General features: G+C 38.5%; 1 protein-coding gene across 3 annotated transcripts in view; it reads right to left on the bottom strand.

Annotated features, from left to right (window-relative positions):
* Positions 1-11,995: 11,995 nt before the first annotated feature.
* The window catches only part of LOC129037357 (zinc finger protein 475), a 53,157-nt gene continuing 40,191 nt past the window's right edge, over positions 11,996-24,961 (bottom strand). For 2 of the 3 annotated variants that reach the window (XM_054489365.2, XM_054489366.2), the window contains 2 exons: positions 14,925-15,105; positions 11,996-12,163 (listed from right to left, as the gene is read on the bottom strand). In XM_054489365.2, coding sequence (XP_054345340.1) covers positions 12,012-12,163; positions 14,925-15,105 — 333 coding nt within the window. In that variant the 3' untranslated portion in view covers positions 11,996-12,011. Of the gene's footprint in view, positions 12,164-14,924; positions 15,106-24,312; positions 24,447-24,961 lie in introns of all 3 variants that reach the window. The other variant, XM_054489367.1, reaches the window with a different exon arrangement.

The raw sequence follows: 24,961 nt of genomic DNA, 5'->3' as shown, positions 1-24,961 counted from the left end.
CGTTTTACTATGTTGAAATGTGTGATTGACTTTAGGACTTCTGATAAGACAACTTCTCTTCCAGATGCAAGGTTACCTACAGTGAGATTGGAGGCTCCCAAAGCTCCCTTAATCCTGAACCACATTTTACACTTCAGTCTAGAAAGGAAATGACTAAGCACCAAGTGCCCCTGAAGCTAAGTGAGGCCCCAAATGCTCCCATTTAAGCCTCCCTGTTACTGACCCACAGAATAGTAAGTGCCCTCTGAACACTGCCTCCCTCCCAGCATCCCTCCTCTCAACATCTCCACCTTGTCCTAGAAGGAAGCTTCAGTTAGAACTGAACAAGCCTTCCCTAAAAGACCCCCAGTACTAATCTCATTGGGAATTATATCCCCATTTAATTTAAATGCCACCAGAAATTCTGGCTTCCCAGAGCATTATGGAGCCTCATATCCACAGACAGATCTGTAAAGTCTCTCATCTTACATTACCCAAACTTCTCCCTGACCTCCAGCCGTATAATTTGCAGAGCCTAGTGCAAAATAAAAATGTAGGTCTCCTCGTTAAAAAAATTATTAAGAATTTCATGATGGTATCAGCAAAACATTAAAACCAGCATGGGGCCCTTCTGAGCACAGGGCTCTGTGTGACTACATAGGTTATACACTCTGAAAGCCAGCCATACTCTCTACTCCCAACCCCTTTCTTTATTGCCTTATGGCCTCAATTTCTTCTCTAAATGTTTGAAAGCATTCTTCTTAATCTAACTAAAACTCAGCTGTCCTTTGAGGACACTGTTGGATTCCCATATTCCACACCACAGGACCCAGGGATGGAGTAGGTACCCTCCTTAGTCCTCATTCCTTTCCCTTTTCAAAACTTTTCCTTCCTTCTTCAAAAATCATTTCTTTCAAGCCCTTGCCACCATCTAGACCCACTGTCTCTCCTTGATGAAGTCATCAACACATTGCTCCATTGTCCAGCTAGTACATGACACCTCATAGGACCTCTGTAAATATGTATTGAGACAGTTAACACTTTCTTGTCTTAACTTGCACAATTATTTTTTAAACTTGATAGAATGCAAATTCTACTTGCCCAACTGCCTAATAGGAGCAGTCATACTTTAAGCAAAGTATCTGTTTTGCCTGAATACACCATATACTTTCTGTTCACAGTATGGTATGTGGATATTTGCATTCTATATGCTGTGTAAGTTTGTCATGAAACTAGCCAAAATGTGACCTGTTATTAAGCCAACTTGATATTTATATCTTAAATATTTATGATTATTTCTTTAAAAAGTTGGGAGTGGGGAGATGAAGGAATCATTTGATATGACTTCAGAAGAAATGCATGCTCCTTTTACAGCTCCCTGCAGCCGTATGAAAAAAAGAGAACCCATCAGCCTGTGAATGCCTGTGCCTGCACCATGAGAATTTCTATGTTCAACACTTCCAAATACTGCCCTCTTCTGGCTAGAGTGTGCTTGTTATTAGAGTTGTATGAAATGAGCCTGCTTCTGAGAAGAGAGGAATAAATGGAGATAGAGACAATGCGATTGTGAGACAATGAAATTAGAAAAAAAAAAATATGGGAACAAAAATGGGAAAGTTAGATTTATAAACTTCCTAATCTTTAGGTCCACCCACATTATTCCTGTAGAGGTCATCTTGTCCAATGACCTCCAGAATGAAAACAGACAAGGCATACAACTTGTCTGACTTGCCTTAGTACCTGTGGAAAGTTAGGGGCTTGAAAGAAATGAAGCCATAACTGCTCTGATCTTTTTGTTGTTGACAGCCCTCTCTTCCCTTGTATACAGACCCCGTTCCTGCCCTTCATCCCTGCTCCAGCTGTTCCTCTGATCTGCTGCCCATTGTTGGTTGGGCTTCCAGATAACCTGCACACACAGCATGGCCACTTTTAGATACCTCCAGAGCCTCCCCTGATAACCCAGCTATGTATGGGTTTTCTTTCTATCCTTCATTGCTAAAAGGTATATGGAATTGCTTCATCGCCTTCTGCATCTGGGTTCTTCAGCTCTCTGGAAAATACTGCATTGGTGATACAAGAAGAAAATGAAGCAAGTAAACAAAGAGAGGAAGAGGAATAATACCTTTAACTAGAGAAAGTAAAACATTAATTTTGATAACTTTTTAAAAGTTGATCCCACATGCAGTTGGATTCCACATCCCATACAGTATAGAATGCTACTGTACTTTTCCTCCCAATGGTCAATGTCACTTACCTGCATGTAGGCTGCAGAGCGTCCCACCATGTTTCACTTTACAGCACATTTAAAACATGCTAATATACAATGCTAGTGTTCACCAATGAGGCTGCTTAGAGCCAGAGGTGAACGCCACAGGCCCTGGAGGACAGCCTGGAGAGCCAAAGGGATTAATGTTTTAGCACACCAATAATGGGCACATTGGTTAGGAAATAGTGGTCTAGAAAATACAACAGATTAAGGCAAAATAACATGCCTTATCAAATTATCAGGAAATCCTGTGGACAAACCCAGGGAGTCAAAAAGAAAAACAGGCCAATTAGAGTGGAGACGAAACAGATCCAACCCTGCAATTCATGGAGTATCCCACAATTTCTATGGGTTTTTTCCTTGGGGTATCCTCTAGTGCCCCCTGCTGCCTCTACCTTCTCATCCTTTCAGGGCCAGCTCCAACTTCTCTCTGCAGTGAGGTTTTCCTAACAACTTCAGTCCTCCCATCTGCTTTGGCTGCAGGAGGTAGAGCCCATATAACATCATTTGGTACAATTACACTAAGTCTTGTGTTGTTCATTGATTTTTTTTTTAAGACAGGGTCTCGCTCAGCTGTTCAGGCTGGAGTGCAGTGGCATGATCATGGATCACTATAACCTCAAACTCCTGGGCTCAAGAGATTCTCCCACCTCAGCCTCCTGGTAAGTGGCGACCACCACACTTAACTAATTTTTTTATTTTTTGTAGAGACAAGGTCTCACTTTATTGCACAGACAGGTCTTGAACTTCTGGGATCAAGTGATACTCCTACCTTGACCTCCCAAAGTGTTGGGGTATTTTTTTTCAACATATTTAGTCATATATCCATGTTCTCTGGCCTTCCATGGTCAGATACACCTTTGCTAGCCAAGAAAAAAAAACCACCAAGATCCAAACCCTTGTTGGATGATGTCAGGAATCCCAGTCCTCTCCTCAGGTGACTCTGAGGATTTCTGTAGAGGATGCACCTACCTTGGCTGTTGCTTGCCATCTGTTGCTTCTAACTGCTTTTTTGCATGCTTCATGAAATTTCATCAGCATAGCTAATAATAGGCAAGAGTGAATAGTAAAACTGTACTGAGGGCGTAAGATAATATTCAGAATTAGAATGCAGAAAAGGAACACTTAAAACTTGGTAATAATGACCACTGCTCTTAAGTCTACCAGTCTTATCCCAATGTAGAGTCCCACCTGCTGTCTCATCTCAGTCTGTATTGCTGACATGTTGCTATGGCTATGGTTTCAGTCCCTTCTCATATAGGTGGACGTTCCTCTTGATCTTGTGCTGAGTCCAAAACTCCAGTTTCTTTCTGTCAGATTCCAGCCAGAGGATGAAAAACTAATTTACTTCATAATAATTACCCGGAGTTGGAGCTCTTTCCACTCTAAAGGCAAACATTCATTATTCACATTCTTTTGCAAAATTGTCTGTCTCATCTTGGCCCCAATGAGACTTCTCATTTATGAGACTAAACCCAAGAATAAACTTTGCATAACAAAACACCCCTAAAAGTGTTTCCTCAAACAAATAAAATGATTCTTTCTTCCAAAAAAGAAATGATGCTCCTATGCCTAATATATGAAAATGGCTACAATTTTTTCAAGTTTCACCTTTTTTTGTCTTTATTTGCCAAACTTGTCTGCCTTGATGGCAAGAGCAATGCCTTGTCCTCCTAGGTTTGTGCCCAAATATTGTTGATTTTCCATAAGAGGGAAAGCAACCCCTTAACAAGAAGCCAGGAATAGATTCATGTTTGAGCTGCTTGGAGACACCATTAATTATTCCCCCAAATTCTTGTGCACCTCTCCGTCCTGCGGCTGCAGTAAGAACACAGTTTTTATCCTTTCTTGCACTTAGGCACTACCATGTGGCTGAGATTCAGCTAAGGAATGTTAGTGATATGAGGAGCATTTTTTCCAATCTGGGCCTGTACAAAACTGCCAAATGGCTAACTCCTTGATCTTTTCTTCTGGCAAGGCTGAAAGGAAAGCCCTCCCCCTCCCCCACTCCCCCACAACCAGGGCAACTTCTGAGTGCCTCATATGGAATGTTGAAAATAGAAACTTCATCAGCCTAGGACCCTGACTGATTTTATGAGAAAGGGATAGCTTCCTAAACTGCTCACTTGCCCAGTGCTCTTTTTAGTGCAAGAAATAATTTTCTATTTTATTTAAGCCATTATACTCTTTTGGTCTTATTTATTGCAGCAACCAGCTTGTCTCAGTTCAAGCTATAAATGGATACCTATAGTCAGAGAAGCCCCTACTCAGATGGAAAGTTAGCAAAGGTCTGTGTGGTGGGATAAGGCACACTAATGGTTAATGAGAGGCTCACTCCCCATGCCCTCTCAGCCTCCATTTCAATACCACTGTCTAAAATTCCACCACATGGATTTCATTACTTTGGATAACGACGTAATACTTCTAGGAATCTTCTTTTAAAATAACTATCACCTGAAAGAGATAGTACATTCAACCATGATCTTCCATGAACCTATTAGGATAGATGAGTTTCTCAGATGTCTTTGCAATGAAATACGTAGTGAAAAGTTGAGAAAGGGATACAGGCAGTAAAATGTTGAAGGGAAGATTAGGGGAGATGAAGGAATATATGGATCATGGAGCACTCGAGTTTTTGCTCCAACAGAAACAGTGGAGCTGTTTTGACTCCACTGCGCAGTGGTGGGCAGAAGGTGGCAATGGAGACTGCAGAAGAAACCTTGATGGGGAAATTGATGCAGAAGGTTCAAAGAGGGAAGATGAAAGAATTGAAGGTGGGTTTCTTGCTTGATAATATAGATGAACTCTGGTCCTCAAATCAGGTGCTTTTGAACACCCTTTGTCTACCCTATAAGCAAGTTATTTTGATGGTCCAGGCTACTTTTTAGATCTGTACATGGCTCCTTAGAAAAGCCCCAGTGAAAATCTTAAGAGAATTTTGGAATTTGTTCAAAACATATGTGCATTTCCAGAGTTCAGATGTTTTGATTATTTTTTCAGTCAGTGCCTTATTTAGAGGTTCCTATAATAACTGTCTACCATTCTAGATTGTGCAGTTATTATCTTCTTTCTGCAGCTCATGGAAAGGAATATGACTTCTCGTACAGACCGGTGGGCAGGGCAAGGCCATAGGGCTATTGGTGCCAAAAGTCAATCATCAAATAATTCAACTGCATTTGTCCATTTATTATTACTTTAAAAACAAGTATGTACATATGACAGAATCAGCTTTATGATTAAGAATATTAAAGACAGTATTTTTCCTTAGCATAACATCAGTAGTCTGCAACCAAAATTTATATACACTGCAAAATAGTTGTGTATTCAATGGTGGCAAATCTTGGAGCCAGTCTTTATATAAGGATATCTGCCCCTCCAGAATGTTGTCTAGTTGCTCTCTTGCTAAAGCAAGCTGTGGAGGTAGCCAGTGACCTTTATGGGCTTGAGAGCTCTATGCATCTGATCAATAGGAGATTTTATTGGTCCTACCTTATGCCACATAGATGCATCTTGCATTCGTTGTCTGTTGTTGCCATAACAAATTACTACAAACTCAGAGGCTGAAACAACACAGATATTCACACAGTTCTGTAGGCTTCAATCCTAGGCTCACCTGAAACAAAATAAGGTAGCGGGGCTGCGTTTCTTTCTGAGGCTCTGAGGGACCATCTGTTTCCTTGCTCATTCCTGTTCTTAAAATAATTTACTTTGCTACTTGTGCTTGTGGAACTGAGGCTCCTGTTTCCTTGCTGGCTCTCAGCTGAGGGTGGCCCTTAGCTCTGAGGGCTTCTCTTACCCTTCGCACGTAGCTCCCTGCAGCTCAGAACCTGCAACAGAGTATTAAACCTTTCTTATGCTGCCATCTCTCTCACCCACACTTCGCCTTCTTCTTCTACTTTTTAGAACTCAAATAAGGTTTCCACAACTCAAGGTCCATAACCTTAATCACATCTGCAAATTTCCTTTTGCCATTTAAGCTCCTGTGTCCACAAGTTTTACAGACTAGGATGTCAACATTTTTGGGGCCCATTATTTTGCCTAACACATTCTCAGCTAACTAAAAGACATCTGAAAACCTTTGGCCTCTAGGGTGATCAGTGTCAACAACGATGGGACCCAGCCCCATGATGCCTAGGGCAGATTTCACTTTCTTATCTCACTCAGTTAAGCTTATGTCTATGCTGGCTTAATTTTATGTTCCTGTAAGTAGGACTGAAAGGCATTGTCAGAGATACCCTGGAATCTTGAGACCCCAGCAACCCCTCCCTGCCATCTTCTTCTTTCTTTTAATTAAAAATAGTAGTAGTTGGAATTTAAACCGTTCAAATTCAACCTCAGTGGATGTCAATGACTAAGTTTACCTAGATGTAGAGAACATGAGACTTCATTATATTTTTCTCAATGAGTGTATCTATTTTATAACAACATTTTAAAAGAACTAAGCATAAATGTCTACCATCCTGTGATAACCAGCAGTGGTTTTCCTGGTGTATATTCTTTTCACAGCACCCAATTTGGCCTCTACTGGAAAATTCACTGGTTCTCATTTGCGTGATTTCTTCCAAGTGCAGAAAAGCTTCCTTTTCATATCTCGCCACAGTGCTCACAGAGAGCAGGCAGGGCTGGCAGAAACAGGTACAGCAGTTTGAGTGGTCCAGACAGTGAGTCAATATGAAAGTCATAAATGATAAGGGAAGTGGGACCATTGCCAGAGGAGGGAAAGGACCTCTCAGGAGTGGGGAAGGAAAGGGCAGGACTTCCCGCCCTGACATTATATGGGATTTAAGCCATATGAGTTGGTCTCAGTAAGGAGTGTAAAGAAGAAGTGCTACTCATGCCAGAAGCAAATGAATACAGAAAGACCAAGTGCTGTTATCTGGTTTGCAGAGGAGAAGACTGGATATTTATTTGCTATGTATATATATGTGTATATATATATATGTGTGTGTATATATATATGTGTGTATATATGTGTGTGTGTATATGTATGTGTGTGTATATATATGTGTGTGTGTATGTGTGTGTACATATATATATATATATGGCTTACAAATGGTCCTGATTATCAATAGGAGCTTCTTTTTTCATAAAGACTCTCAGACTCGTGTTCCCCAGGCTATTATAGCAGTGCATCAGGGAGCCATCCTTGAGACCTCACTTAGAAGTACTTGTTAGAGCCAGGAGTGGAGGCTCATAGCTCACGCCTGTAATCCCAGCACTTTGGGAGGCCAAGGTGGGTGGATTACGTGAGGTCAGGAATTGACACCAGCCTGACCAACATAGTGAAACCCCGTCTCTACTAAAAATACAAAATTAGCCGGGTGTGGTAGTCATGCCTGTAATCTCAGCTACTTGGGAGGCTAAGGCGGGAGAATCTCTTGAACCCGGGAGGCGAAGGTTGCAGTGAGCCGAGATTGCGCCACTGCACTCCAGCCTGGGCAACAAGAGTGAAACTGTCTAAAAAAAAAAAAAAAAAAACAGGTAATGTTTGTTAGAAAATACTATGATATATGGAGCCAAAAAAGAGTCCAAATAGCCAAGGCAATCTTAAGCAAAAAGAGCAAAGCTGAGGGCATCGTGCTACCTGACTTCAAACTACAATACAAGGATACAGTAACCAATACTGCATGGTATTAAAACAGACAAATAGATGAATGAAACAGGGAGAGAGCTGACAAATAAGGCTCCACACTTACAACCATCTGATCTTCAACAAAGTCGACAAAAATAAGCAATGGGGAAAGGATTCCCTATTCATTAAGTGGTGCTAGGATAACTGGCTAACCATATGAAAAAGATTGAAACTGGACACCTTCCTTACATCATATACAAAAATCAACTCAAGATGGATTAAAGACTTAAATGTAAAACATAAAACTATAAAAACCCTGAAAGATAACCTAGGAAATACCGTTCTGAGCATAGGACCTGGTAAGGATTTCATGACAAGATGCCAAAAGCAATTACAGCAAAAACAAAAATTGACAAATGGCAACTGATTAAACTAAATAGTTTCTGCACAGCAAAAGAAACTATTAACTGAATAAACAGAACCTACAGAATGGGAGAAAATATTTGCAAACTATGCATCCAACAAAGGTCTAATACCCAGAATCTATAAGGAACTTAAACAAAACTATGAGCAAAAAACAACTTTATTAAAAAGTTAGCAAAGGACATGAACAGATACTTTTCAAAAGAAGGCATGCATGTGACCAACAAGCATATGAAGAAATGTTCAACATCACTTATCATTAGAGAAATACAAATCAAAACCACAATGAGATACCATCTCATACCAGTCAGAATGGCTATTATTAAAAAGTCAAAAAATAACAGATGCTGGTGAGGTTGCCAAGAAAAGGAAATGCTTATACACTATTAGTGGGAATGTCACCTAGTTCAGCCATTGTGGAAAGCAGTGTGGTGATTTCTCGAAGAACTTAGAATTTCCATTCTGCCCAGCAATTCCATTATTGGGTATATACCCAAAGGAATATAAATCATTCTACCATAAAGACACATGCACATATATGTTCATTACAGCACTATTCATAATAGCAAAAACCTGAAATCAACATAAATTCCCATCAACAGTAGAATGGATAAAGAAAATGTGGTACATATGTACCATGGAATACTACACAGCCATATAAAAGAATGAGATCATGTCTTTTGCAGTAACATAGATGGAGCTGGATGCCATTATCTTAAGTAAACTAATGAAGGAACTGAAAACCAAATACTACATGTTCTCACTTTTAACTGGGAGCTAAACAGCAAAAACACATGGACACAAAAAGGGAAACAACAGATGCCAGGACCTACTTTAGGGTAGAGGGTGAAAAGAGGCAGGAGGGAGAAGATTTTAAAAACTACCTATCAGATACTATGCTTATTACCTGGGTGATGAAATAATCTGGGCACTAAACCCCTGTGACACACAGTTTACCTATATAACAAATTTACACATGTATCCCTGAACCTAGAATAAAAGTTTTAAAAAAGGAAATGCTATAATGAAGCTATCTAAAGACCCCCCATAATGGATCTGAGAGATTGATATGCTCACTCAGAGTGAGAGATTTCCCCTCTCCATGCCCCTGACTAGAACATCCTTGTTCAGCCCCCTTCTGGTAGGACAGACCCTAAAAGTTTGACGTTAATTGAATGCAAATGAGCATCAAGAGATCCTGGAATTCCTCCTATAACTTCAACTAGAGGGGAATTCAGTTAAACTTTGTGCAGTGCCAAGTAACAGAATGGTGAGGAAATTGCATTGTTGTTGATGCCTGTAAGAGCATTACATCCCACACCCACCAATAATGGCCTGGGTTAGTGTAGACTTCCAAGTACCTTCATCTAGTATCTGCTCTTTATAATCTAAAACAGTATCTATGGAACTATTTCAAGGTTTGAATTCATAGTTCATGGAGGTGCCAAGCATTGTTAAAGAAATTATTTTATTTTGAGAGTTACAAAGAGCTGCACAGATGTGAACTCATTGTGGGAGGGCCATTGGCAGAGAAGGTGAGCTCTTTCCCATTAATAGAGAGACTTTAATGACTTGCCTTGATAATAGACCAGAACTCTTGGGTTGATGTCATTATAACTGAGCTTGCTCCAGATTTAATTCCATGGAACATTTGTAGGCCAGCCAAGGTGAAGCCATCGTGGAATCTCCATACTCAGTACCTTGATGTGTCTCAAGCTGGCTCACAGTTCCCTGTGGCTGCAACGATTTCTACAAGAACTCATTCTTTTCAACCACTTCAAGAACTCACTGACTTAATGCTTCATACACATAAGGATGCTGGGTTTTTAATTTTTATTTTTGTCATACTCAAAAGTCACTTATTATGACCTGAGTGACAACTCATTTCATAGTTGAGGCCAGAATTTTTTATATTCCCTGCTACTTGATTTCTGAACATCAGCAAAATGCAGAAGTGTCTTTTGAAAAACTTAACACTGTCCACTTCAAGCTTGTTTTCACCTCAGTCTAAGTTAAACCCAAACCAGCAGCAGAACTGCAAGATTCCCATTTGCCTTAGTTACTTAAATAATATACAAAATGTTTCAGATTTGTCAGATCATTTGTGTTAGTATGGATAATCTTATTAGTGATGAAATCTAGCATATATATAGCAATGGATGAGTGTGGGATTGGAAGTCCAGCAGTCCTGAATTTACTTCCTTCACTATTCCTCAACTCAAGCTCAGTGTGACCTTGAGTTAACTATTTAGACCAAATATCAGTTTTCTGATCTGTAAAATAAAGATAATGATATCCATCTGTAGGCTTGACATGAGATGTATATAATGTAACATATATGAAGCACTTAGCACAGTGCCTGACCCACAGTAAACTCAACATCTATTTGATGTTTTTGTCATTTTGGTTAATAAGGTAAAACAACTAAACCATCAACTATGAGTCATTAAATGCCGTGATTTTTCACAAGATTTTTATTTGAGGGTATCTAAAGACTTTTAAAAAGTTCATCTCTTGCTTCCTTTGAAGCACGCAGGAAAAACAGAAATATCTGCACAATATCCTAACTTAACCCTGTGTAATAAGTAAAAGTATGACCAAAGTATTAGGTAGAATAAATTTGCCTGTGTAATTTGGATCTGACTATGCTGTGTAAAGTCATGAATGTGAGGCTTGCAGGAACCCACTGGATCCAGAACGGCCCTGGAATTCCGCCATAAAATGAACAAAGATCTCAAGCAAAACTGCTGGGAGTCCAGGCAAAGCAGCACAGCCCGGGGGAGCAGAATTTCCTGGGCAGAGTCCCTCCCTGACCCTGGCGTCCTCCCAGGAGAGCCCCACCTCGATGAATAAACATTCAAGGACTCTAAAATACTAAGCAGTTTCACAACCCACTTACTGTGCATGAGCCTTGGGTGGGGAGGCACAGAACTTTCTGGCAGGCATTTAGACCACAACAATAAAACACCTATAAACCCCTATGACGGCATAAAGAATTCATGCTGGACTTCTCCTAAAGAAGGAAGGAGTTAGCCTCCACCTATTTTGATGAATTGTATTGCAGCAGTCTCCTGACACATGAGGCTGGCAGTGGCTCTGAAATATCTTGTATCATTTCTTGCCATTTGAAAGCGAGAATGAGTTAGATATGGTTCCAGTACATTGAGTTCTCAGCGATGTTTTGAATGTCTCTGCTGTTGAACAATCTTATAGAGAAAAGAAGCACCCCAATCAATAACTCAAAAAATGTCCCTGGATAAAAGGACATGTGGAACGACAGGTTATTTCAGAAAGCTCAGGGAGAGGAAGGAATCCGGTTCTTCCTGGGATTAAGGAGTTGCCTGAAGTTGCCTCCAAAACCCTTGTGCACTGAATAAGAGTCCTAATTGTGAAGTTCAAAATCTTGTTCAGGAAAGAAAATGGAAGGAAAATGGGGACCATTGGCTCTGAAATTTCTTTTAGACAAAAATCCGAGCTCTGATGAGAAGCAGCCTGCTTGTAAATCTGCCTGACAAAAGTGTGAAATGGTCCCCAGCGTGCCTATGCACATGCAGCTGCTTGTTAAAACCAGAGCATTTTCCCAACTGCATAATAGTGAGCAATGCTTGCAACACCGAAGCGCTGAACTGGGCCTCCCCTGCTAGACCAACCGTTGGTCAATTCCAGTTTTCCTTGTTTCCCCTCGTCAGCTCCTTTTTCTCCTTCCCATTCTATCCCAATCTCTTTCAAAGGGATTAATTTCTGTAACACTTCAGTAGAGAGAAAAGGGCTTTACTTGGCAGCTTTGGGTTTACAAGATCGTTGGTGAACAATCAGTCTGTCTGGCAGGAAGGTACGCCCACAAACATTACAGGGAACCAACTGGCTCTGGGCACTTGTCCAAGCAGCTTCATTTAAAGCATCAAGATCATAGAAGCCTTTGGCTGGAAAGTTAAAGGAAAAAAGCAAAAAGAAACAAAGAAAAAAAAAATACCAAAAACAAAAGGGAAAGAAAAAGGTAAAATGGATCAGTTTTTATTCGGGAGAACCATATTCTACTTTCTATGGAAAATATTTTCAGGAAATACCTGTTGACTGAGTATTTTAAACAAATTATATTACTTTTGCCTCCAAAAAAGAAAGGGCTGCTCGCTCTTTCATGTGTTGAATAAAATTAGCTGGGAATCAGACAGAGGCTTTTCACTCTTTGGATTTTAAAAAAGGAAAGACATTGTTTACATGTTATGATATGCATTCTTCACTAATTATTAACATCTTTGCATACACATTATTATTTTGCAAATATAACTTTTGGCCTTCTTTCAGTTGACTCTAAATATAAGCTTACAAAGGGGAATGAGCATGTATTTGTATTTTCCTTTTCTGTAATCCTTCAGTGGAATGTTTTTAGAAGCCAAAACTGACAGTTGAGAGTGAATTTAAGATGAATTATATCCTAAAAACTTATCATCTCTTCATGGTCATAAACTCAGATATTCTTTAAGTAATCAAAGTGGAGAATACGAACAGAATAATCTGACAAAAAGATATGTCCTTAAGAAAATAACAAAGACAGATGAGAAATGTATAATCTTCATTGGTAGAGCACAGGGAGAAAAAAGCATATGGCTTTACTTTAGAGAAACAATGTGGCATTTAGCTTTAATAAACCTTAGTTACAATAGAATGACTTTAGTACATTAAATTGACTATGTCTTAGAACCACTGAAAATAGGCCCCCAAAATGTAACAAGGCACTCAAAAACATATTACTTAGTTTTTATCTTTGGCACAGCATAGATTACTTCGTTAAAGCTTAAGCAATTCTCATATGATTTCTAGCTAATGGTTCACACAACTACAGTGAACCTTAAATTTTTTAACATGTCTGCTCCTAATACTCACTTTCTTGCTCCATGGGAATTTAAATCCCAGAAAAATCTAGTATTTATTCTTTGGATAAAGCAAATGTCACTGTCTATGTGGGATATGAATGTGTATTTTGAGTGCTTTGAAAAATGAGAAAAGAATGACACTGACTTTCTCGTTACTCATGCGAGTTTTAAAATGAACTCAAAAATTCCAGAGTAGTCACTGACTCTCACTTGAAGGTGATTCATCACATTTCTAAGTGTTTTTGCATAGGGCCTTGACTTCAGATCAGGAAGAGGGGTTATTTGAACCCTATGACTACAATGAGTTCATGGGATAAAAATGGTAATGTGAATTCTTTTTACCTAGAGAGGAAGGGCATCTTCAGAGATAAATAACACGGGAGTGAGAGGAAGACTGCAGGGAAGTGCAGTTATAGGACCTATCTTTTCCATCTGTAGGCAATAACAGAATAGTGAACCACCAGGGCTTTCAGACCAATCATTCCTCTTACTTCTAGCCTGATGGTAGTTATGGTCAAGCAGAGAAAGTGATAAAGATCAGAAGGGAAGGAAACATCTTTTGACACCCAATGAGAAATGCTGGAAAGAGAGTTTCAATGAGGTAAACAACCTGTTTGTGGAAAATGCTCTAATTTCAGTAGCTGGTTGTTTTCATCTTTAGCTGTTTTCCCACCTGTATGAAAAGTCCTCTTTTTGGCAAGGACTGTGAATAGCTGGGGTCTAGCAGGATATAGAATTTATCATACAATCTAGGCTCTACTTTGTGGGTTGTTATAAAACTCTCTTTGTGTCACATCTCTGACACAAGTGCTTTGGACTAATTGACATTAAATGACCCCCAACGTACTTTTCAACATTGCAAATCTACGGTTACATAGGAGAATGGATGAACTGAAAGATACTCCTCTTAAAACCAACACTGTCCTGTGAGATGGTTTCGGGGATCTACTGAGAAAATGACAATGGTAAAAATATGCTAAGCAAGTCTGAGCTTGCATGGCAAAAATATTTTCTTAACTATTCTCGTACCCTAAAAGAATAAACTTGAGGCTTTGTGATGAGGCCAAACATGGCAGTGTAGTTTCAGTTTCATTTGGTTTGCACCATGCTTTACAAATGATTAAATGCGAAAAATTCTGGACATTTAAAATAGATGTCTAGATTTCTAGTTTGTTTTGTGTTATTGAAAGATATGAGTACATTGGACTAAATTTCTTAATGATAACACCAGCTGGAACTGGGCAGTTGCTTGTCTCCTTTAGAGTGAGCTGACGCTCCACAGCGCATCATAGTCCTTACCTCCCCTTTGTTGCACACACGGACCCAGTTTACTCAATGTCATAACCTGACTAGTGGACTTGGTGAAAATTCGAGTTTTGTATCCCTGCTCTATGAACACCAAGACACATTCATATCTGGAAACATGACTTTGGATGTTCCCAAAGGTTTTTTTTAAGTTTCATATTTTTTAAAGTTTTATTCATTTTTATTTTTTAAATATTTTATTATTTATTTTACATTCAAAGAGTTTAATGATGAATGAAAGAAACTTTTGGGAAATACAGCAAATTCCCATAGGTCCCTCTCATGCACAGTGTTGCCAAGACATAGTGTCTTTATGTCTCAGCATCAGAAGATAATTCTTTGGACAGGCATTTCAGAACTGTTTTTCTTATTTTTCTGTAACCAAGGCAGGAAATGTTGTTGATTTTGGTCGTTTGAACAAGTAAAAAAAGAATACTTCTGCTCTTATTAGTTTAGAGAGAAAAGTCTCCCCTTATGCACTCAAATCTTTTTTCTAGGAACTTACCAGTAATGGTCCTGACTTCTGGTTTTTTAGGTACTGGTCTCCTTAACTCTTTAGGCAACAAGTTGTTTTCATTATGCCATTTTTTCAGACATTGTGGCTCATGAATGCTAATAGATTTTGTTCCATATTCACAACCACAAATGTAGCAAACAACTGCTGGTGGACGCCGTATCATTGTTGGCTGCAAGTAACACAAAATAAGTCATGAGTGAACTCCCATTCACAACTGCTACAAAGAGAATAAAATACCTAGGAATACAACTTACAAGGGATATGAAGGACTTCTTCAAGGAGAACTACAAACCACTGCTCAAGGAAATAAGAGAGGACACAAACAAATGGAAAAACATTCCATGCTCATGGATAGGAAAAATCAACATCATGAAAACGGCCATACTACACAAAGTAATTTATAGATTCAGTGCTATCCCCATCAAGCTACCATTGACTTTTTTCACAGAATTAGAAAAAACCACTTTAAATTTTATACTGAACCAAAAAAAGAGCTCGTATAACTAAGACAATCCTAAGCAAAAAGAAGAACAAAGCTGGAAACAGCACACCACCTGACTTCAAAACTATACTACAAGACTACAGTAATCAAAACAGCATGGTACTGCTACCAAAACAGTTATATACACCAATGGAACAGAACAGAGGCCTCAGAAATAACGCCACACATCTACAACCATCTGATCTTTGACAAACCTGGGAAAAATAAGCAATGGGGAAAGGATTCCCTATTCAATAAATGATATTGGGAAAACTAGCTAGCCATATGCAGAAAACTGAAGCTGGACCCCTTCCTTACACCTTATACAAAAATTAAGTCAAGAAGGATGAAAGAATTAAATGTAAGATCTAAAACCATAAAAACCCTAGAAGAAAACCTAGGCAACACCATTCAGGACATAGGCATGGGCAAAGACTTCATGACTAAAACACCAAAAGCAATGGCAACAAAAGCCAAAATTGACAAATGGGATCTAATTAAACTAAAGAGCTTCTGCATAGCAAAAGAAACTATCATCAGAGTGAACAGGCAACCTACAGAATGGGGGAAAATTTTTGCAATCTATCTATCTGACAAAGGGCTAATATCAAGAATCTACAAGGAACTTAAACAAATTTACAAGTAAAAAACAAGCAACCCCATCAAAAAGTGGGCAAAGGATATAAATAGACATTTCTCAAAAGAAGACATTTATGCAGCCCAAAAACATATGAAAAAAGCTCATCATCGCTGGTCGTTAGAAATCAAAACCACAATGAGATACTATCTCATGCCAGTTAGAATGGTGATCATTAAAAAGTCAGGAAACAACAGATGCTGGAGAGGATGTGGAGAAATAGGAAAGCTTTTACACTGTTGGTGCAAGTCTAAATTAGTTCAACCATTGTGGAAGACAGTGTGGCGATTCTTCAAGGATCTAGAACCAGAAATACCATTTGACCCAGCAATCCCATTACTGGGTATATACCCAAAGGATTATAAATCATTCTACTATAAAGACACAAGCACACGTATGTTTACTGCAGCACAGTTCACAATAGCAAAGACTTGGAACCAACCCAAATGCCCACCGATGATATAGTGGATAAAGAAAATGTGGCACATATACACCATGGAATACTATGCAACCTTAAAAAAGGATGAGTTCGTGTCCTTTGCAGGGACATGGATGAAACTGCAAACCACCATTGTCAGCAAACACAGGAACAGAAAACCAAACGCCCCATGTTCTCACTCATAAGTGGAAGCTGAACAATGAGAACACATGGACATAGGGAGGGGAACATCCAATACTGGGGCCTGTTGGGGGTGGTGGGCTACGGGAAGGATAGCATTATGAGAAAAACCTAATGTAGGTAACGGGTTGATGGGTGCAGCAAACCACCATAGCACGTGTATACCTATGTAACAAAACTGCACATTCTGCACATGTATCCCAGAACTTAAAGTATAATTAAAAAAAGAAAAAAATTCTGTTAGATAAAGCTTAGATTTGGAAATAACATTTTAAAATTATACCACATTTAAGTTAGCTGGAAAATCAACGTGATTTAAAAAAATCCCCACTAGTCTGGTGACTTTATTTTTTTGGCAATTAAAGGATTAAACTATATTATTTGAGTAACTAGGATTGGGGTGAGGACATGGCTTCAGAGGAAATAAAAAAGAGCTAACCAGAATTCTTCATATCGGTACTATATAAATTATATTTTCTCATTTAATAAATATTGATTGATTGCCTTCAGACTATTATATCCAAGTTACTATGCTGGGAGAATACAAAGATAAATCAGGTATAATTGCTCTTCTCAATAACACCAGGCTCGAGTACACCCATATATCTGAGAAGAAAAGTAATAAATGTCAATGGAAAGTTTATAACAGACATTGTTAACACTATTATGCCCGCCCACATTGGGATCATGTCAACAACTTTGTACTGCAAGCACTTGTGATTCTTTGCCTTTTTTGATATGGAGTAGGCTCTGCCCACAGCAGAACAGCTCATCAATTGCAGATGAGAGTTAGCGAATAAATACCCAGCTTCCTCACCAAGGTTGATTCCATATAGTCTTCCAGAAGTCCTTAGAGTGACTGTACCACAGTCGCTTGTTAACACACTATCTAGGCTTTGTTCTCTTCCCTGTCTCTCTTCCTATTCCTTTACTGGGGTATCATGAGATCACCTCCCAAATAAACTACTTGAACTCAAATTCTTAGTTTTCTTGTTCCTGGTAGAACCAAATCTATGGGAGAGTTAAGGATAAGATACAATAGGGAAATTCAGCTTCTGTCTAGGATATAGAAAAGGACAAGAATCATTGCTTCCACCCAAACAATGAGAACAAATTGAATAGCTTACAGAATCATAATTTTTGAGCCCATTGGAGACTCAAAGTTGCAAGATAAATAGATGAACTAAAAGGCCTACCTAAGTTTGAAGATAGATCAATAGTACCAAGAAAAAGCCTCCAAGCTCCAAACTTTATATGAGACATAATTTTCTGCCACAAGAAAAGGGCAGAGTAGCTGAGTGTAAGCCCCTCTAAGGTGCAGGCATGCAGGGACCGTCTGTGTGTACTCTCCTACCCACCATGTCTTACACTCAGTGATAGGAGGTGACAATCTGACATTGGGGAGAGGAAGGGGCATTGACAGAAGCCTCTACCATTTTAGGAACCCAGGGCCTGTCTAAATCTGAGGATAGACCTATAGAAAAGCCTTGCACAGAGTACAAATAAAACTTATAAATACAGAAAGGCAATTTAGAGAAGGAGAAAAACATTGATTTTGTTCTGGATCTGTTGAGTTTGACATAATTGTAGAATTTAAATAAATAAGTGCAGCCAAAACAGGAAATACAGGCCTGCAAATTCAGTATTCATTTATTTCAGAGCTAGTCACACATTAAAAAAATGTTTAAAACCATGAAAATTCTATAAATAGGAGTATGGAAAGAATATATGGAGAAAAATTCTTGGGAGAATATTTATAGTAGGGATATTGGACAAGGGAAATTACAGCCAGAAAACACAGAGAAAGGTTCAAATTTGTAGTTAAAGAAACAGGGCACGCAGACAAAAGATTCTGGAAACATTTCTGGTTTCCAGAAATATGGTGTCATCAACCTTGTCAGATGCTGCAAAGAGTAATGAGGGGCTGAGAAAAGGCTATTAGATGGAGTTATCAGTGGATTCCATACCAGTGACTTTTGAGTGGTTAGTTCCAAAGGAGTGGTAAGGGTAAAAGCTAAATTGTTAGGAGTTAAAAATTATATCAAGGAAGAGAACAATACACTTTCAAAAAACTTGCAGAAAAGAAACTTGAGAGACAAGCAAAGTAGAAGAAAGGTTTGTTTTGTTGCTGTTTATAGGAACGGGATGCCTTAGGCAGAGAGGAAAAGATTATAGGCCCACAATAAAATAGGATAATTAAAAATTACAGAGGAGGCAGTAGAAGATGAGATTAAGGGCATAATTTGAGGTGTCAGCTTCTGAGAAAAAAAGAAAAGTTAGAGAAAGGGAAAAAAGAAAAGTTAGAGAAAGGGAAAAGTTGTTTGTAGAGAAGTGAGGAATTGGTGATGCTCACATACATGGACTTAGTCTTCTAAGTATGAGACAAAGTGATCTTCAGAGAATGAAGAGATTTGAATTCTGGGAAATAGTGAAAGATCCTGGGATTATGCACTCTGCAGAATGTAGTAATGATTCAATTAGGGAAGAATATTCACTGAATAATGGAAAAGACCTAGTTACATGAAGCTGCAAGATATTTTGTTGGAATTAAATGACTTTTTTTCAATATGCTCTTTAGTAGCACCAGGTGGCATGAAAACAGAAACGAATTAAGCTGATTGTGTGGTCTCCTTTGGGGAAATAAAACTTGGGTAATGTGCATGTCTTAGAATCAGCCTACTTTTAACTATAACTGTTGGGACTTTCACTTTGCACAGACCAATATCAAAACCAGAAGGAAACACATTTATGATTTCTGATTACCAGACATAAAAAGAAATTTTATATGAATAAATCCACAGTTAATATAGACCAAGCAAAAAGGGAAAATAAAGTGACTCCCTGGATGATTGAAGTTTTTATAAAAAGGGTATTATTTGAAGTGGAATTTTTTTTCTATTATTCTATACTAACTTATGCCAATAAACTGTCTACATTTATCAAAATAACTAAATAGTTATCTATCCTTCTTTTTCTTAGCCATATGGTAGGTTCTAACAATTGAAAAATTGAAAAGTGACATTAAAAATATTTGAGAAATTCAAGAAAGACCCAAGAGAAAGTACAAAGCATAAGCAAAAATTTTCAAGATGTTTAAATGTTTCTGTTTTTTTACATGTTTATTTACTGGAAAGGTTAATTAAATGCAGATTTTTAGATTAAAATGAGAAGTTATTCTTTTCACTTTGAAAATAGCGAATTTAATAAAATTCCACATGGAAAGTATGAGCCAAATCCAGTATTTAACCACGTATATAAGCAAAATAAATGGCATGGGTCATAAATGAAGACATTCGTGTCACCGTCAGAAGATTTCCTTTGGAAGGAAAGTTAGAAGAAAACAGGCAGACACAGAGGTCAGAAGACATGTACTGAACAACTGAAATGGATGTGGGAGAAAATTAATACCATAAAAAGGCGAAGATGTTCTACATTATATTTTCTAAAGCTTCTCCCATGCTCTATATTTGTGGTTGAACTTCAGTTGAACCTGCAATATACTCCATATTCTTAGGTTTTGGGCATCTTACTCCTAAGCCATGCTCTGGTGAAGCTCAAACAACCCAGCCACAGCAGAAGAGAAAAATACATCCACATGGGTCTGAACAGAGATAAGACCTATTTTATTTTTCATTGATTTTACAATTGTCAGTCTGAAACTTCCAGGGAAAGCTGAGCAATCTCCAACTTGTGGTTATTGCCACTGCCCCAGCTGCCAAGGTTTTCCTATTTGGCCTCTTTCTCCAGTCCATGGTTTTGCTATTGGGCCTTTTTCAGATAGAAGCGGATATGTGGGGGATGGAGAGAAGGAACAGAAAGAAGAGACTGTAGCTCTGGCAGAACCAGCAGAAGTCCCCCTCTTAGCAAATGTGCAGCCTGTAGCTTTCAGTGGCATGGCATAACAGAGTAAGGAGGGCAGTGGAAGGGTGGTTGAGGAGGTTATGTGAGGGCAGGGGGCCCTGTCTATGGAGGCCCTTGCCAGGACCAGCCAACTCCAGGAAAGTGTTATCAAAGAAAGGCAAAGAGGAAGTCGATAAGTCTGAGGTTGCTGAAGAGCAAAGAATTAGATCAACAGTTTTCCTGTAATATTTCAGATAATATTTTGCTGATGTGGCATTACTTTTCTAACATCAAGGTAAAAGACATGTTTTACAAAAAGTTAATCACTAGATCTATGTAAGTGTGCATAAAAGTCTATCAGGGCTCACCACAATTTTGTTTCTGTGCTCTCAGTTTCCTGGGAAAGTTGATTTAGGCTAGATATAGACAGGCACTTGAACATTTTAGGGAAAACTTTTAACTTGAATCCACTAACTTTTCATATGTTTTCAATTATTTTGCTGGCCACTATTTGGAATTATCATATTATTTTCCACACAGCATCTTTTTCTTTCTGTTAATGTCTTTTCTCTGTCAGGAATACTTCATGTTCAATGTTTTAGGCCAGGTTTGTGTAACACACAGGGAAGTGGATATTTAACAACTTTTATCCTAATTATTGTATATAACCTGGCATCCATACCTTCATTGTTACTGTTTGAAATAAATAGTCATAATGTCACTATTGAAGCAGGAGAGAAAGATTAAGGACCAAGAAAGGAGGCTGATTTGTTGGAGAACCTTAAGAGAGGTTTGGATAAAAGAGGAATGGACATAGCTGTTTCAGAAAACCGAGACTAGAATACCTATATTTCAGATAGGTTCAAATTTCTCTAGATGACCTCTCTGATAGCTCAGGCTAAAAGGAAATTACTGTGAAATACATAACTCAGTAACTAATAGCGTTTATAGAAAGAAGTATGACAATTGGTCAGAAGGAAAAAAATATTCCTAGCACTAAATTTATTGCATGAATTTATGAATTTTAATAAAAGACATAATGAAAACTAAAATGGAAGTCATTACTAGCAGTTTTACAAAATATCAGAAACACTCCACATTTGTTCATTTCTTTTTTTTTTTCTGAGACGGAGTCTTGCTCTGTCGCCCAGGCTGGAGTGCAGTGGCACGATCTTGGCTCACTGCAAGCTCTGCTTCCCAGGTTCATGCCATTCTCCTGCCTCAGCCTCCCAAGTAGCTGGGTCTACAGGCGCCTGCCATCATGCTCAGCTAATTTTTTGTATTTTTGGTAGACACAGGGTTTCACCATGATAGCCAGGATGGTCTTGATCTCCCAACCTGGTGATCCATCCGCCTCGGCCTCCCAAAGTGCTTGAATTACAGGCATGAGCCACCGCACCAGGCCTACATTTGTTCACTTCTTATACTAATTATACAGAAGATACGAAGTGATAACTTATAGCGTGAAAGTATAGTTCTGTGATGTTATTTACAAGGGAGTTCAGAGAATGTGATCCAAGCATCACCTTATGAAATAGAAATTGGTAAGAAATGTTGATGGAGCAATAGTCTTTGAAAATCTGATTAGTGTAACAGTGATCTCCCCAGAAAAATGCATATGTATACAGAATTGTGGATATGATATCGAATGATTGGTAGATTCCCTAAAACCCATCTATTAGCCCCAGGAAGTGAGCTATTGGGCCTTTAAACAGAGCCAAACTTTTTCTTCCAATAGATGATTCGTTGTTAAAGGGGCCATTTGGCACAGTTTAAATGGCTCAAAAAGTTCTGAGTTGAAGCATTCAAGAACTTGGCACCATATCTGGCTTTAGGGTGATTCTAAGCACTGTTTTGCCTAGAACAGTCTTATTATATACCTGTTGTCTTGGCTAATATTAATAGCTCTTCTTTTACTCCCTAAAATGTCCCTGTATAATAAATACATGATATAGCCACTCTACCCTGATCCTCTTTGAAAAACATTAGTTAATATAAGAAATCAAGGGATGAAACAACAAAAAAGCTAAAAAGTATAGAGATTGTGATTCAAAGAGTGGCAATTAATCCGCTTAAACCATAGAAGGCAAAATAACTACAGAAATTGTAGAGGCTGTGCCCAGTGGCTCTTATCTGTAATCCCAGCACTTTGGGAGGCCAAGGCAGGTGGATTGCTTGAGCCCAAGGGTTTGACACAGGCCTGAGCCTGAGCAATCTAGTGAGACCCCATCTTTACAAAAAATATAAAAATTAGCTGGGCATGGTAGCACATGCCTATAGTTCCCAACTATTAGGAGCCTGAAGTGGGAGGACCACCTGAGCCCAGGAGGTTGAGGCTGCAGCGAGCTGTGATCATGCCACTGCACTCCACTGTGAGCATCAGTGTGAGACCCTGTCTCAAAAAAAAAAATTATAGAGAATATAAAATTAATTATCAAAATTGGCAGGGGAAGGAGCAGTACAAAGAAGTTAATGACATTAAATTCCTCACTTTTCATGTGAAACAGTCAATTGAAGCAGTGTAAAATTAAAGTTTGAAGTTAATCTTTTGCAAATACATTAATAATTACTTTTTTTAACTTTAGTGGGTCCTTTTAAAAACTAAACTTAGTGAAGAAATATTATCCTACAGTTCAGCAAAATTATTAGTTTCACTTTGGTGCCTTTTTGTCAAATGCAAGTAATTTAAATTTATCTCTACTAATAATCTCACTTCTATGAAAACATATACATGTCTACTTATGCATGTCTGTGTACACAGATGCCTGGAATGATATTCACTAAGGTCAAATTAGGGGAATGTGGGGTAATTTTTATACTTTCCTAATGGCTTGGATTTTTATAATGAATTTGTACCATTTTTATAATAAAAAGTAATAAAAAAATCAGCTCTGGAGTCAAAAGTTAACCTGGATTGGGCAATAAAATCAGCCTTAAAGGTAAAATAATGCAGACTAAATTATTTTCTGCAAATTACTTAAATAACTCATAAAAGATATTCAAAGATTATATATATAATATAGTTTAGTATTATAACAAACTAGTAGTTGGAATTAGAATGAATATTAAGAATGAATACAGCTTTGCATAGCATAAAATTACAATGCTGTGGCATAATAAGAAATGCATATTTGGTCTCTGCACCTACTTCCTGACACAGAGCTTTCAAAACCCTTGTAACTTCTTGAGTGACAGGGGTGATAGGAGCTTTTAAAATTATATTTGGTCTTTTCCCTGTTTCTGAAACAAGAGCTTCTAAGACTTTTGGAATCCCCGGGGGTGATGAGTGTCTTTTTGTATGCTAATGAATGACTGGTGGCTAGGACCCCCCAGACAGCTTTAAGATTCGGGCTGGTTGCCAGAATGACCAAGGCCTGATCAGAGGGCTGGAAATTTCAGTTCTTCTCGCTGACCTCTGAGGAGGGAAGACGGGCTGGGGATTGAGATAATCACTAATGTTCAATGATTTAATCAATTATCTCTGTGTAACGGAACCTCCATAGAAACTCCAAATGAAGGGTTTCAAAGAGCTTCCAGGTTGGCAAATCCATTGAGGTGCTGGGAGGGTGGTGCCCCCAGAGAGGTCACAGAAGCTCCACACCACCCCTAACCCCATACTTTGCCCTATGTACCTATTCATCTGACTGTTCATCTGTATCATTTGTAGTAAACTGGTAACATAAATAACACGATAAAGTGTTTCCCTGAGTTTTGTGAGCTGTTATAGCAAATTATTAAGCATGAAGGGAGGATCATGGGAAATCCAGTTTTTAGCCAAGTTGACAGAAGTGTGAGTAACCTGGTGTCCCAGTAGTGGAGACTGGCTTCTGAAGCTGGGAAGCAGTCTTGTGAGACTGAGCCCTCAACTTGTGAGGTCTGCGCTAACTCTGGGACAACACGCAGTTGTCTGGAGAACTGGAGAACTGGTTGTTGCTGTGGGGGAAAAAATCCACACATTTGGTGTCAGAAATGTTGTCAATAGAAAAGATTTTCCTTTTAAATACAAAATAAAAATACAGTACTTTAAGTTACATTATTCCAATACTATTTTATTTTGCTAATTGTTTATAGTTGAATACATATCAGTTAAATACTTGTATGATGAAACATAATTGAAATTCTAGAATTCTGCTCCACTGCTTTAAAAAGCAGTAACAAATGTCTGGAAAAATAGTCTGAGAACAAGATTTAGCATGAGTTCATTTCCACCATAAGATAATCCTAAATGCAGCTTTTACAGATATTTTAATTTTGTCTAGGCTGTTTCCCACACCTGAACGCATTAGTCAAAAAATGAACTCACAAGTAACTAAGTGGGGCTGTGTGGTACTAGTCATCTTATTTTGAAAAGTGGTGGTCAAAAGGATAATTTGGTGGATGGATGAAGCAGGCCATCCTTTGGATCCTGTATTGCCCATTCTAGCTGGCTTGACATATCGCCATATAAT

This window comes from Pongo pygmaeus, chromosome 4 (genome assembly GCF_028885625.2).
Source record: "Pongo pygmaeus isolate AG05252 chromosome 4, NHGRI_mPonPyg2-v2.0_pri, whole genome shotgun sequence".
In the NCBI taxonomy this organism is placed as follows: Eukaryota; Metazoa; Chordata; class Mammalia; order Primates; family Hominidae; genus Pongo; species Pongo pygmaeus.
Note: the sequence above shows the minus strand (reverse complement) of the source record. Positions and strands in the feature narration are given on the sequence as shown.